Source organism: Hyaena hyaena, unplaced genomic scaffold (assembly GCF_003009895.1).
Source record: "Hyaena hyaena isolate Hyena2069 unplaced genomic scaffold, ASM300989v1 scaffold_322, whole genome shotgun sequence".
In the NCBI taxonomy this organism is placed as follows: domain Eukaryota; kingdom Metazoa; phylum Chordata; class Mammalia; order Carnivora; family Hyaenidae; genus Hyaena; species Hyaena hyaena.
Window position 1 is genome coordinate 1,205,136 of NW_024080954.1, and position 12,248 is coordinate 1,217,383.

The 12,248-nt window shown below is 38.4% G+C and overlaps 1 protein-coding gene across 2 annotated transcripts in view; it reads left to right on the top strand.

The window, feature by feature from the left end:
- The window catches only part of KCNQ5 (potassium voltage-gated channel subfamily Q member 5), a 542,946-nt gene that overhangs the window by 396,204 nt on the left and 134,494 nt on the right, over positions 1-12,248 (top strand). For both annotated transcript variants that reach the window (XM_039248929.1, XM_039248928.1), the window contains exon 3: positions 3,749-3,875. In XM_039248929.1, the coding sequence (XP_039104860.1) occupies positions 3,749-3,875 (127 nt within the window). The remainder of the gene's footprint in view (positions 1-3,748; positions 3,876-12,248) is intronic.

Below are 12,248 nucleotides of genomic sequence, written 5' to 3' on the forward strand. Positions count from 1 at the left end.
TGGTGCAGCCACTATGGAAACCAGTATGGAGTTTCCTCAAAAAATTAAAAACAGGGGCGCCTGGGTGGCTCAATTGGGTAAGTGTCTGACTCAGCTTAGGTCATGATCTCACAGTTCATGGGTTCAAGCCCCGTGTTAAGCTCTGTGCTGACATCTCAGAGCCTGGAGCCTGCTTCAGATTCTATGTCTCCCTCTCTCTCTGCCTCTCCCCTGTTCGTGCTCTGTCTCACCCTCTCAAAAATAAATAAGCATTATAAAAAATTTTAATTGGGGCGCCTGGGTGGCTTAGTCGGTTGAGCGTCCGACTTTCGCTTAGGTCATGATCTCGCGGTTCGTGGGTTCGAGCCCCACGTCGGGCTCTGTGCTGACTGCCAGCTCAGAGCCTGGAGCCTGTTTCAGAGTCTGTGACTCCCTCTCTCTCTGACCCTCCCCTGCTCACGCTGTCTCTCTCTCTCTCCTAGAAATAAATAAAACATTAAAAAAAAATTAAAAAAAAATTTTTTAATTAAATATAAAACCACCATATGATCCCTGAATCCCACTTCTGGGCATATATTCAGAGGAAATGAAGTATCTTGAAGAGATACCTACAGTCCCATTTTTATCACAGCATTATTCTCAATAGCCACAATATAGAAACAATCTAAATGTCCAGTATTCATTAGTGGACAAATGGATAAAGAAAATGTGATATATATAGATAGACATATAGATAGGTACACACACACACACACACACACACACACACTGGAATATTATGCAGTGTTTAAAAAAGAAAAAGGGGCATGTGGGTGGCTTAGTCGGTTAAGCTCCGACTTTCGCTTAAGTCATGATCTCACGGTTGGTGGGTTCGAGCCCCGCGTCGGGCTCTGTGCTGACTGCCAGCTCAGAGCCTGGAGCCTGTTTTGATCTGTGACTCCCTGTCTCTCTGACCCTCCCCTGCTCACGCTGTCTCTCTCTCTCTCTTTCCTAGAAATAAATAAAAATATTTAAAAAAAAAAAAGAAAAAGAAATCCTACCACTTGTAATAACATGGATGAAGTTGGAGGACATCGTGCTAAGTGAAGTAAATCAGACACAGAAAGACTAATACTGCATCACCACACTTATATGTGGAATCTAAAAATGTCAGACTCATACAAGCAGAGAGTGGAATAGTGATTACCAAGGACTGAAGAGGTAGCAGAAAGGGGAGATGATGGTCAAAGGGTACAAAGTTTCAGTTGTGCAAGATGAATACTAGTACACAGCATGGTGGCAGGTCTATTCTCCACTTGTCAGATTTGGGATGCCCTCCCTTCTCTGACCCAATAGAATTTTGCTCCTTATCATTGCAATAAGGTGGATATTTCAGGAACCAATTGATGGAATTTGGTCAAAGTGGTTTTCATGCTTTTGTTCCCTATCACGTAGGCCCCAGGTCCTTGGGAGAGAACATCCCCCACAGGCTGCAGCTCTGGACCTGAAAGAAATGCCCTATGGTCATCTGCCGAGCTCTCCTCTCCCACTACTGCTTCCTCAAGGACTAGAAATTTTATCCCCTATAGAGAACACTAATTGTAATTGTCTAGTAAGGAGAGGAGAATTCTGACCCTAGTGTTACTTCCCCCAAGGCAGAAATTGTGACCCTGTAGTAAAGTCCAATTACAACTTCCCCTTGCTTATTTGGAAATGAAGAAGTTTCTCCCTAACCTCTTAAAAAAAAAAAAAGGCAGCAAGCAATATTCCTGAACAAAGGGCCCTGAGTAAAGAACTTGTAGATATAATTTATCCTGCCTCAGTGCAACATATAAATGGTACAGTGATGGCCTACCTTACTTGAGAATAGTGGCCATACATCTATTGGTTTCTTCTGTTCCTATGAAAAAGAAAATTCATGGGGCACCTGGGTGGCTCAGTTGGTCAAGCATCTGACTTCGGCCCAGGTCATGATCTCATGGCTCTTGAGTTTGAGCCCCACATTGGGCTCTGTGCTGACAGCTCAGAGCCTGGAGCCTGCTTCAAATTCTGTCTCCCTCTCTCTCTGCCCTTCCCCTGTTCACTCTCTGTCTCTATCTCTCTCAAAAATAAATAAACAAAAAAATTTTTTAAGAAAAAAAATTCATTACATGAAGTGCTAGTTACCTACATTCAGGACTCTCTTAGGTATCCCCTATAATATGACCTCTCCCCAGTGGCATTATAGACTTCTTGGTGCAAGTAGGAGCTAGAGGCAGGGATAAAAAAAGTCGACCAGCCATGAAAACTAGATTGGACTACGTGGGCATCTGAGGCCTCTCAGCCTGTCTTCTCTATGTAGAAAGAAGCTAGATTAAATGTACTAGATTAAAGACAGATGATCTGGCACTTTGTTAACCTTAGTGAAGGAATAGACTCGACTACCGAGATATATACTCAAAACCAAAGCAAAACCAAACTAAAGCAAAACCATCATATCATGAATGAGTGTATGTTGACCATAGTTTTGGTTATCTGTGCATAAAGTCATCTTTGGAGATTTATTCCACAGGTAGTTTTAGGTCACTGTAAGTAAACAGTGATGACATTGGAGATTTATTTTTCATCATGAGAAATATTAGTGGGTCACTTAGTGCAAAGTAACAGAAGGATAGAATGATATATATCCACTGGGCTTTTCAAAAGTGCAACATATTATCACATGTGCTAACTAGAGAGAGACATTTGCCTGAAACTTGCAACAAAAATGCCATTTTTCTAAATTTGATAACAGTTTTTATCTTGGGACATGGGGTGGGCGATTAGGACCTTTACTTTCTGTGCTCAATATGTCTATAATGTTTTAATGTTTTAATAAAGACCACTTGTCACTTTTATATTTAATTAATTATAATAAAATCAATTAATAAACATTGTCCTGCATTATAAATGCTAAGGCAGCCCTTGTTTAAAAACTAGAGAGGGAATTATTGCCCTCTAATGGGACAGCAAGGTGACTATGACAAGCTTGCTCCAGAAACGCTTTATTCTTACAAGTTCCATTTGGTTTCTCATTCTATGACCCATTACTTAATGAGCCACTTTAGTCGGCCTTTCCCCAGGGCTCGCTCACAACTAGTCCTAAATAATGTCAGTCCTTTTGCAGGAGTAGGTGTTATTTTCTGGGCCTCTCTCACCAAAAGGCAACATAAAAATTAACAATCTTCAGATCTGGGGGGTTCAGGGTCTCATTTCAGGCAGAGAATATATGTGTCACACACATATGCTTTTGGAACTTTCTGTCTTATAAGATTTTGACATCATAACAAAAGAACTCAGTATACTTCTAAATGTTTACTTCCTTTTCTCTAAGAACAATTCTTAAGGGCTTAGGGATAATATTGCTTCTTGCAGCAAGATGAGGTCTGCTTTTTGTACAAGTATAAAGCTGTGTTTTCAGCATCCCCTCTTTCATTTCAAATATTTCACATGTTACCAGGTAACTAACTAAGTCAGTTACACTGTATATTCCACACAGGGCAGATCTATAATTCAGCCTGCCCATTTAGTATTAAAACTGACTCCTAAATTTGCAGTGTTAGGGACTTGCATAGGAATAGCATTCCGTGATAGGAAGTACAGACAATGTGACGTTCAGGTGTTCTCTGGGTTTAAAGGGGATGTTAACTTGAGGCATTAACAACTATGTGTTTTATAGCAAATGCCTAAGTGTCTGGAAATGTCCATGGAGCTTCTTGCTTTGGTTTATTACATAATTTCTCTCTCTAACATGTCTTATTTCATACCTTAGGAGTTCGTGATGATTGTCGTCTTTGGTTTGGAGTTCATCATTCGAATCTGGTCTGCAGGTTGCTGTTGTCGGTATAGAGGATGGCAAGGAAGACTGAGATTTGCCCGAAAGCCCTTCTGTGTTATAGGTGAATATCAAAGTCCTAGATGTGGATTTACAACACTGCATCTTTTTTTTTTCTTTATTGCAACATTGAATATTAAAAGATAACATTCATGGAACATTTACCATGGGCCAGGCACATTCTTTTAAAAGTGTTGACTCATTTAATCCTCACTATAACACTATGAGGTAAGTGTTTTTATTATCCTCATCTTACAAATGAAGAAACTGAGACAAAGAGAGGTGAAGGAAGTTTCTAGAAGTCATACATGTAGAAAGAAAGTGGTGGAGTTGGGAGTTTGAGCCAAATAGTCTGGCTCTAGAATATCCACTTATATCACATAAAATTACAGTGAAATGTATGGTTCTCCAGTGTTTTCTTGAATTAGGGAAGCATTGATTTCCATATGTATAAAATCCCCTTTTTGCTTTACAATATGAGCAATACCCCTTTTATGCCCCTGATCAACTGGAATGGATGGCAGTGAATTAGTCCTGATAAAGCATCTCAATTACCATACCTCAAGGATGACTACAAGTATGGCTTACTTTGTATATAGGTACCTTTAGACCTGAGAAAGTATTTTACCCTCTTAAGTTTGAGTCCCTGACAATGCAGTCCCTGAACAAACACCACTTCTTTGCAGCTTTCTAGCTCTTGTGGTTTCAAAGGGATTCCATACCTGGTACCAGCCTGAAATTATACATTTTAATGAAGACCCCATAGAGCAGTATGTACTTAAGATCTGGCAATAATAATATATTTAAAAGTATACCATAAAATTGAAAACTTACTCAATTATATCTCAATTTTCAAATTTTAAGTAAATTGCCTAGATCATAGCCCTTTATCCCTAAATATTTTGGTGTGGATTTCCTAAGAATAAGCATATTCTTTTACATAACCTTCCATAAGTTGAACATGAATACAATACTTTACCTAATCTGCTGATTGTATTCCAGTTTTATTAATTGACCTAATTATGTCCTTTTATAGCATGCTTTCCTCTCCAGTGCTGGATCCAGTCTATGATAACATACTGCACTTAGCTGTCCTGTCTTTCTAATGTCCTTTCATCCAGAATAGTGCCTCAGCCATTCTCTGTCTTGTAGAACATTGACACTTTTGAGGAATATAGCTTATTTTTAAAAAATAGAATGTTCTTCCTTTGGGGGGTGAAAAAACCCTAGATATAAAACCTGTTATTGTTGTTGTTGTTTAAAAGCAACATTTGGTTTTCTTGCTCTTTTTTCCTTCCCACTTCTTTGGCAGCCATTCAAATCCAAATACTAAAAGTTCTTGGTGAGGCTTACTTACTTCAACTACTTCCCATCTGAGGAAGTAGGATTTTATTTAAAAGCTCGTTTAAACGATCTTCTTCATCACACCATTTTTTCATTTTATTTGAGGTTTCAGGAATCGTTGATTAATCTTATTAGTCTCCTCCTTTCCCACTATTCCCTTCAGTAATGGGAGAATGGACTTAGGAAGGTCTTGGAGAAAGTGTCTGCTCATCCCTGGGCACTGTTAAGAAGAATCCTTTCTTCCAGCCTTGCTGTATAGATGAAGCACTGTCCTGGGTATGGGAGAAAAGGTGGGCTGCCCATACGCTCTCTGCCACTGAGTTAATTTCAGAGTATGCTTGTTTTGCTGTTCATTTAAACAAAATTTATGGAAATTCAGTTATATGTGAAGCACTGGAATTACAGTAGTGAATCCAGTAAAATGTTAAATGAAACCTGATTTGGCTTTTACTAATACAATCTATTTGTCCAGCTGCCTGTCTTCTGCAAAAATCGGCTTTACTCTGTTTTGGAAGCCATTCTGCTAAGATGTGGAGGAAAGTAGGTAGAAACTACTCAGACCCAAGGCATATCAGTGAAGGCATTTGATTTTTCTCTCCAGAGACTTGTCTCTTTTTCAATTCTCTGCTCCAGAAACATCACGAAGGACTTTAACTTGATGTGAAACTATTGCACAAGTACTTTCTGTCCTATAAGGGGCCCAAACAAAACAATTCACAAAGCAGATGGTTGGCCAAGATTCACTCAGCTTCTACAGGATGAGGTCGGTTCATGGATGACTGAAGGAATGTTCCATTCCAGATTTTAAAACCAATTAAAACTTGGCTTTGTTCCAATTCCAGAGGCAATGCCAATGTATTTCTGGCCTCCAAGCTAAAAAGAAAGTTCTTTCCCAGATGCCTGCTGCCTTTTGATAGCTGTTTTCAGCTTTGGATACCTCAGAATTCTTAGTCCTTTAATCTGTCTCTTCCTGTCTCAAATCCTTGTGGTCTTGATAGAATATCTTTAAAAAAAAAAAAAAAAAAGACTATGTGATTCTAAAAATGAGGTTAGGATATCTGTAATCTTAGTCACCTTTGGGCCTATCATGGCCCAGCTGAATTGATGTAATAGTGGAGCATGTTCAAATAAGGGTCTTCCTGAAGGCACCTTCCTGTGGCAGGTGACTGTAGAAACTCATTCTAGGCCTGTTTAATAGGTGCATAAAAATGATTGATATCACTGATAAAATGATAAAGAGCATGTAACTATAATTCCCTTGTTCAGCCTAATTTACCATGGGAGGAAGGAAGGAAGGAAGGAAGGAAGGAAGGAAGGAAGGAAGGAAGGAAGGAAGAAAGAAAGAGTCTCTCATTTGTGAAAACTATTCCAGGTTTCCAAATGTAGCTAATACCTGTCAAGAATCCATGTATTTGTAAGATTTGATTACCCTGCATGCTAAATACATTCCCAGATGTTTTCAGCAATCTTGAGCATTCCAGAAAAGGATATAGAAAAAAACTGTGGTAGCCTAACTATGCCTCCAAAATGGGAAATCCTTTCTGTAGGCACATCAGTGTTCTTTCCAGGTGGAAACAGACTGAAGCTACTGCAATGGTCAGCTAGTGGGCCTCATATAGTATTGAGTCCAAGAGATCAACTGATAATATTTGGACACAAGTTGCTAAAGTCCCCAAGGGCTAATTCCCAAAGACTGGAACTTCCCCCTCCTGAACTGCCTACCCTCTCCAGCCCGGGATTCGAGGCAGAATGAGGAGCATTTTAAATTACAAAGTCATCATCTACTTGTGTTTGGATGACATATTTTAAACAACTATAACCAAAGGGGAGAGAAAATTTATTCAATTTGTTTCAATTAGGTGCTTTCTTTCATTATTATATTGATTTATGTCTGCTTGGTTTGGGGAGTTTGCTTTAGCAAAATTTTATCTTGAATTACAAAATTATTCCTTATAACTGTGTGTTCAATTTACATCTCTCTTCTAAGACTCTTTTGAAATAAAATGTCTACATCTATAGGCAATAATCAGTGCATTACCAATTTAGAGAGTCAAGTATATTTTGGGATAACTACCCCAAACTGCCTTTCACTTATCTGGACTGGCTGCTTTATGACTTCTCTGCATTCAAACACCAATCAGTGGCCTCAGTACTAAGAATTGTGAAATAACCTTAAAGACTGATTTTGTAGTCATTCTTTTTTTTTTTTTTTCACTTTCATTAATGACCTCCCTGAAAATTGCAAATAGTACCAAAGGCTGGTACTTAGATCACAATAATGAGCCTGATGTGTCAGGAAGCCAACAAATTACTTCTAACAGTGGCTTTTTTGGATTCCCTGGTGGCTCTTTCTAAAGACAGATATAACAGAACCATATTTCATGGTCTTGCAGTGTGTCTCAGGGAAGCAGAAAATACCAGCCTGCTATTAATCTTGGATCTGTATTTGATGCTAAATATAAGTTGATTTCTTCTTGCTATTTTAACAATTTTCCTTCAGTGTAATATTTCCACAAGAGGACAAAAGAAGCAAACCACAGCACAGATGTTTCCCCCATGAATTGAGCATATATGTTTTTGACATGAGATAACACTCAGGAAAATGTCAACAAGTGCATTTTTTAAGGAGAAAAATATAACCAGTTTCTTCTTTGGCTAAAACCAAATTGAAGCCCAAATCAACCACACAGTCAAGGCCACTCTAATATATCTGTGCATTCATCTTATTAAACGGCAACATAAGCTGCTAATGTGTTCAAAAGTTATCAGGGACTCCCAGAACTGCCACTTGCCTCTAAACTGAAGATTTGAAACATCATTTTTCTATTTCCCTGCCTTCCCCATCATTTATTGTAAGTGACATGCTCTTGAATTGCATCATTTTCTTTATCTTCCAATCTTTCCTTTCCTTTAGGAAAAATTCTGTTCTCTCAGATTATTTTCTGTCAGTCATTTACTCTTCTGCTACTACCCTTTACTTCTAAGAATTCAAACTCCTTTAGTGCATATAGACTTTTTCCATATGATTGGTTAGAGGGACCATCTGAGGACAATTAAACCTGTTGGATTAATTGATCACAGAATACTAAAGTTATTTCAATCCTTTTGTTTGATAGATTATATTTACTGAGACTTGTTATATCCTAGATACTGCTCTAAGCATTCTAGAAATATTATCTTATTTAATTCTACATAGGTATAATAATATTCTATTTCATAAATGAGGAAGTAAGACCAGGCTTAAGAAACTTGTCCAATGTTAGAAAGATGGTAGGTGAAAGAACCAAGATTCACCCAACTTCATGTTCAACCATTCAGTTGAATTCCAACACTACCTGGAGATAGCATACACACCAAAGGTGACAGACTAGTGCCACAAAAGAATTCCCCACCCCCAACTTCAGATACCAGGCCATACATACACTTTTGCCAGGCTGACAACACATTTGGGGGTTCCCATAACCCTTCCCTGCTCAGGTTGGATAATTCACTAGAATGACTCCCAGAATTCAGGAAAATGCTTTGCTTACTATTATCAGTTTATTATAAAAGATACATTCAGGAACAGCCAGGTGGAAGAGATGCATAGGGTGAGGTACTGGGGGCAAGGGAATAGCTAACATGGAGCTCCCATGACCCCTCCAGGCATGCCACCCTCCCAACACCTTGGTGTGTTCACCAGTATAGAAGCTCTCTGAACCCCATGGTTTAGAGATTTTCATGGAGATTTCATTACATAGACATAATTAATTAAATAATTGGCTATTGATCATTGAATTCAATCTCTAGGCTCTGTTCCCTTCCCAGATGTCTGGAGGATAGGGCTAAAAGTTCCAACTCTCTAATCATGCCTTGGTCTTTCTGGTAACCAGGCTTCATTTTGAATTTATCTAGGGACCCCCAGGTACCAGTCATCCAATTAGCATAAAAAGACACTTATTATTGCAGAGATCCCAAGGGTTTTAGGAGTCATGTTCCAGGAAACAAAGATAATGAGTATCTATTTCTCATTGAATCACACTACCCAACCGTAAGAAAATTGCCCTTATTTAAGTTTATTAATGTCTTTATATCAAACTCTTTTAAGTTTATTTCTTTATTTTGAGGGGGTTACAGAGAGAAAGGGAGAGAGAGAATCCCATGCAGGCTCCATGCTGTCAGTACAGAGCCCAACATGGGGCTCAAACCCACAAACCGTGAGATCTTGGCCTGAGCAGAAATCAAGAGTCAGATGCTTAACCAACTGAGTCACCACGTGCCCCTAAAATTAAATTTAATTGAAACTTGTCCATTGTTATCAACTTACAGACAAAGAATATGATACTTTGATGTTCATCATTAGTAATCCAAGATCTTTGAATGAAAATCCTGGCTTTACGAAACCACATTAATTGCAGTATTGGCCTTATATATCAGCCTTATTATATCAACTAAATCTGCTTATCTACTGAAGCTTTCTAACCTAAAAGGGAAATGGGGCTCTAAAATAGACTTACTTGGCTTGTATAAGATTGCATACTTTATTAAGCAATGTTATCATAAAGTTCTCTGGGTATTTCATAATTAGAGATATCTCCAGAGTAAGTGATATTTCTTCCAGAAATGCCTTCTAATGTTTGTTAATGTCAGTAGACTATTGAGAGACTTGTCTAAACAGATAATTGTTGACTTAGTACACAAATTTGAACTTAAAAAAGTAGCTTGATTACCTCATATGACTTAACCATATGGAGAATGCCCTTAGTTGGAAATGAATAACTACTGAGAGCTTTTCCTCTACAGTCAGGAATAAGACTGGCATATTCACTCTCACCATGATTATTTAACATAATACTGGAAGTCTTAGCATCAGCAATCAAACAACAAAAAAAGAAATAAAAGGCATCCAAACTGGCAAGGATTAAGTCAAACTTTCACTTTTTGCAGACCACATGATACTCTATGTAAAATCCCCAAAAACTCCACCAAAAAATTGCTAGAACTAATACATGAATTCAGCAAAGTTACAGGATGTAAAATCAATGTGCAAAAATCTGTTGCATTTCTGTATACCAGTAATGAAGCAGCAGAAAAAGAAATCAAGGAATCAAACCCACTTGTAATTGCACCAAAAACAGTAAGATAACTAGGAATAAACCTAACCAAAGAGGTAAAAGATCTGTACACTGAAAAGCAGAACACTTATGAAAGAAATTGAAGAGGACACAAAGAAATGGCAAAACATTCCATGCTCATGGATCGGAAGAACAATCATTGTTAAAATGTCTACACTACCCAAAGCAATCTACACCTTTAATGCAATCCCTATCAAAATATCACCAGCATTTTTCACCGAGCTAGAACAAAGAATCCTAAAATTTGTATGGAACCACAAAAAAAAAAAAAAAAACCCTGAATAGCCAAAGCAATCGTGAAAAAGAAGGCAAAGCTGGAGACATCATGATTCTGGATTTCCAACTGGATTACAAAGCTGTACTGATCAAGACAACATGGCGCTGGCACAAGAACAGACACATTGATCAATGGAAGAGAATAGAGAACACAGAAATGGACCCACAAATATATGGCCAGCTAATGTTTGACAAAGCGGGAAAGAATATCCAGTGGAAAAAAGACAGTCTCTTCAACAAATGGTGCTGGGAAAACTGGACAGCAACATGCAAAAGAATGGCACCTGGACCACTTTCTCACACCACACAGAAAAGCAAATTCAAAAAAGATGAAGGACTTAAATGTGAGACAGAAAACCATCAAAATTCTAGAGAACACAGGCAGCAATCTCTTTGACATTGGTGAGAGCAACTTCTTACTAAACATGTCACCAAAGGCAAGGGAAACATAAGCGAATATGAACTATTGGGACTTCATCAAGACAAAAAATTTCTGCTCAGTGAAAGAAAAAATCAACAAAACTAAAAAGCAGCCTGTGGAATGGGAGAAGATACCTGCAAATGACATATCTGATAAAGGGTTAGTATCCAAAACCTATAAAGAACTTACCAAACTCAACACCCATAAACAAATAATTCAATTAATAAATGGGCAGAAGACATAAATAGACACTTTTCCAAAGGCATCTAGATGGCTAACATACATATGAAAAGATGCTCAACATCATACATCATCAGGGAAATGCAAATCAAAGCCGTGATGAAATACCATCTCATACCTGTCAGAATGGCTAAAACTAACAACACAAGAAAAAACAGGTGTTGGTGAGGTTGTGGAAAAAGGGGAACCGTCTTGCACTATTGGTGGGGATGCAATGCAAACTGGTGTGGCCACTCCAAGAATACTATGGAGGTTCCTCAAAAAGATAAAAATAGAACTACCCTATGATCCAGAAATTGAATTACTAGGTATTAACCAAAGGATTAAAAATATACAGATTTGGGGGCGCCTGGGTGGCTTAGTTGGTTAAGCATCCGACTTTCACTTAGGTCATGATCTCACGGTTCGTGGGTTCGAGCCCCGCATCGGGCTCTGTACTGACTGCCAGCTCAGAGCCTGGAGCCTATTTCAGAGTCTGTGTCTCCCTCTCTCTGACCCTCCCTGCTCACGCTGTCTCTCTCTCTCTCTCTCTCTCTCTCTCCTAGAAATAAATAAAAATAAAAATATATATATATATACAGATTTGAAGGGGTATCTGCACTCCAATGTTTATAGTAGCATATCAACAATAGCCAAACTATGGAAAGAGCCCAAATATCCATCAACTGATGAATGGATAAAGAAGATGTGTATTATATGTGTGTGTGTGTGTGTGTGTGTGTGTGTATAATGGAATATTACTCAGAAAGACTGAAATCTTGCCATTGGCAACAACGTGGATGGAGCTAGAGTATACTACCCTAAGAAAAAAAAAGTCAGAGAAAAATAAATATGATTTCACTCATATGTGGAATTTAAGAAACAAAACAGATAAACATATGGGAAGACGGGGGTAAAGAGAGAGGGAAACAAACCATAAGACACTCTTAACAAAAGAAAACACGCTGAGGGTTTATTGAGGGATATGGGTAGGGGATGGGCTAGATGGGTGATGGGTATTAAGGAAGGCACTAGTTATGATGAGCACTGAGTACTTTATTTA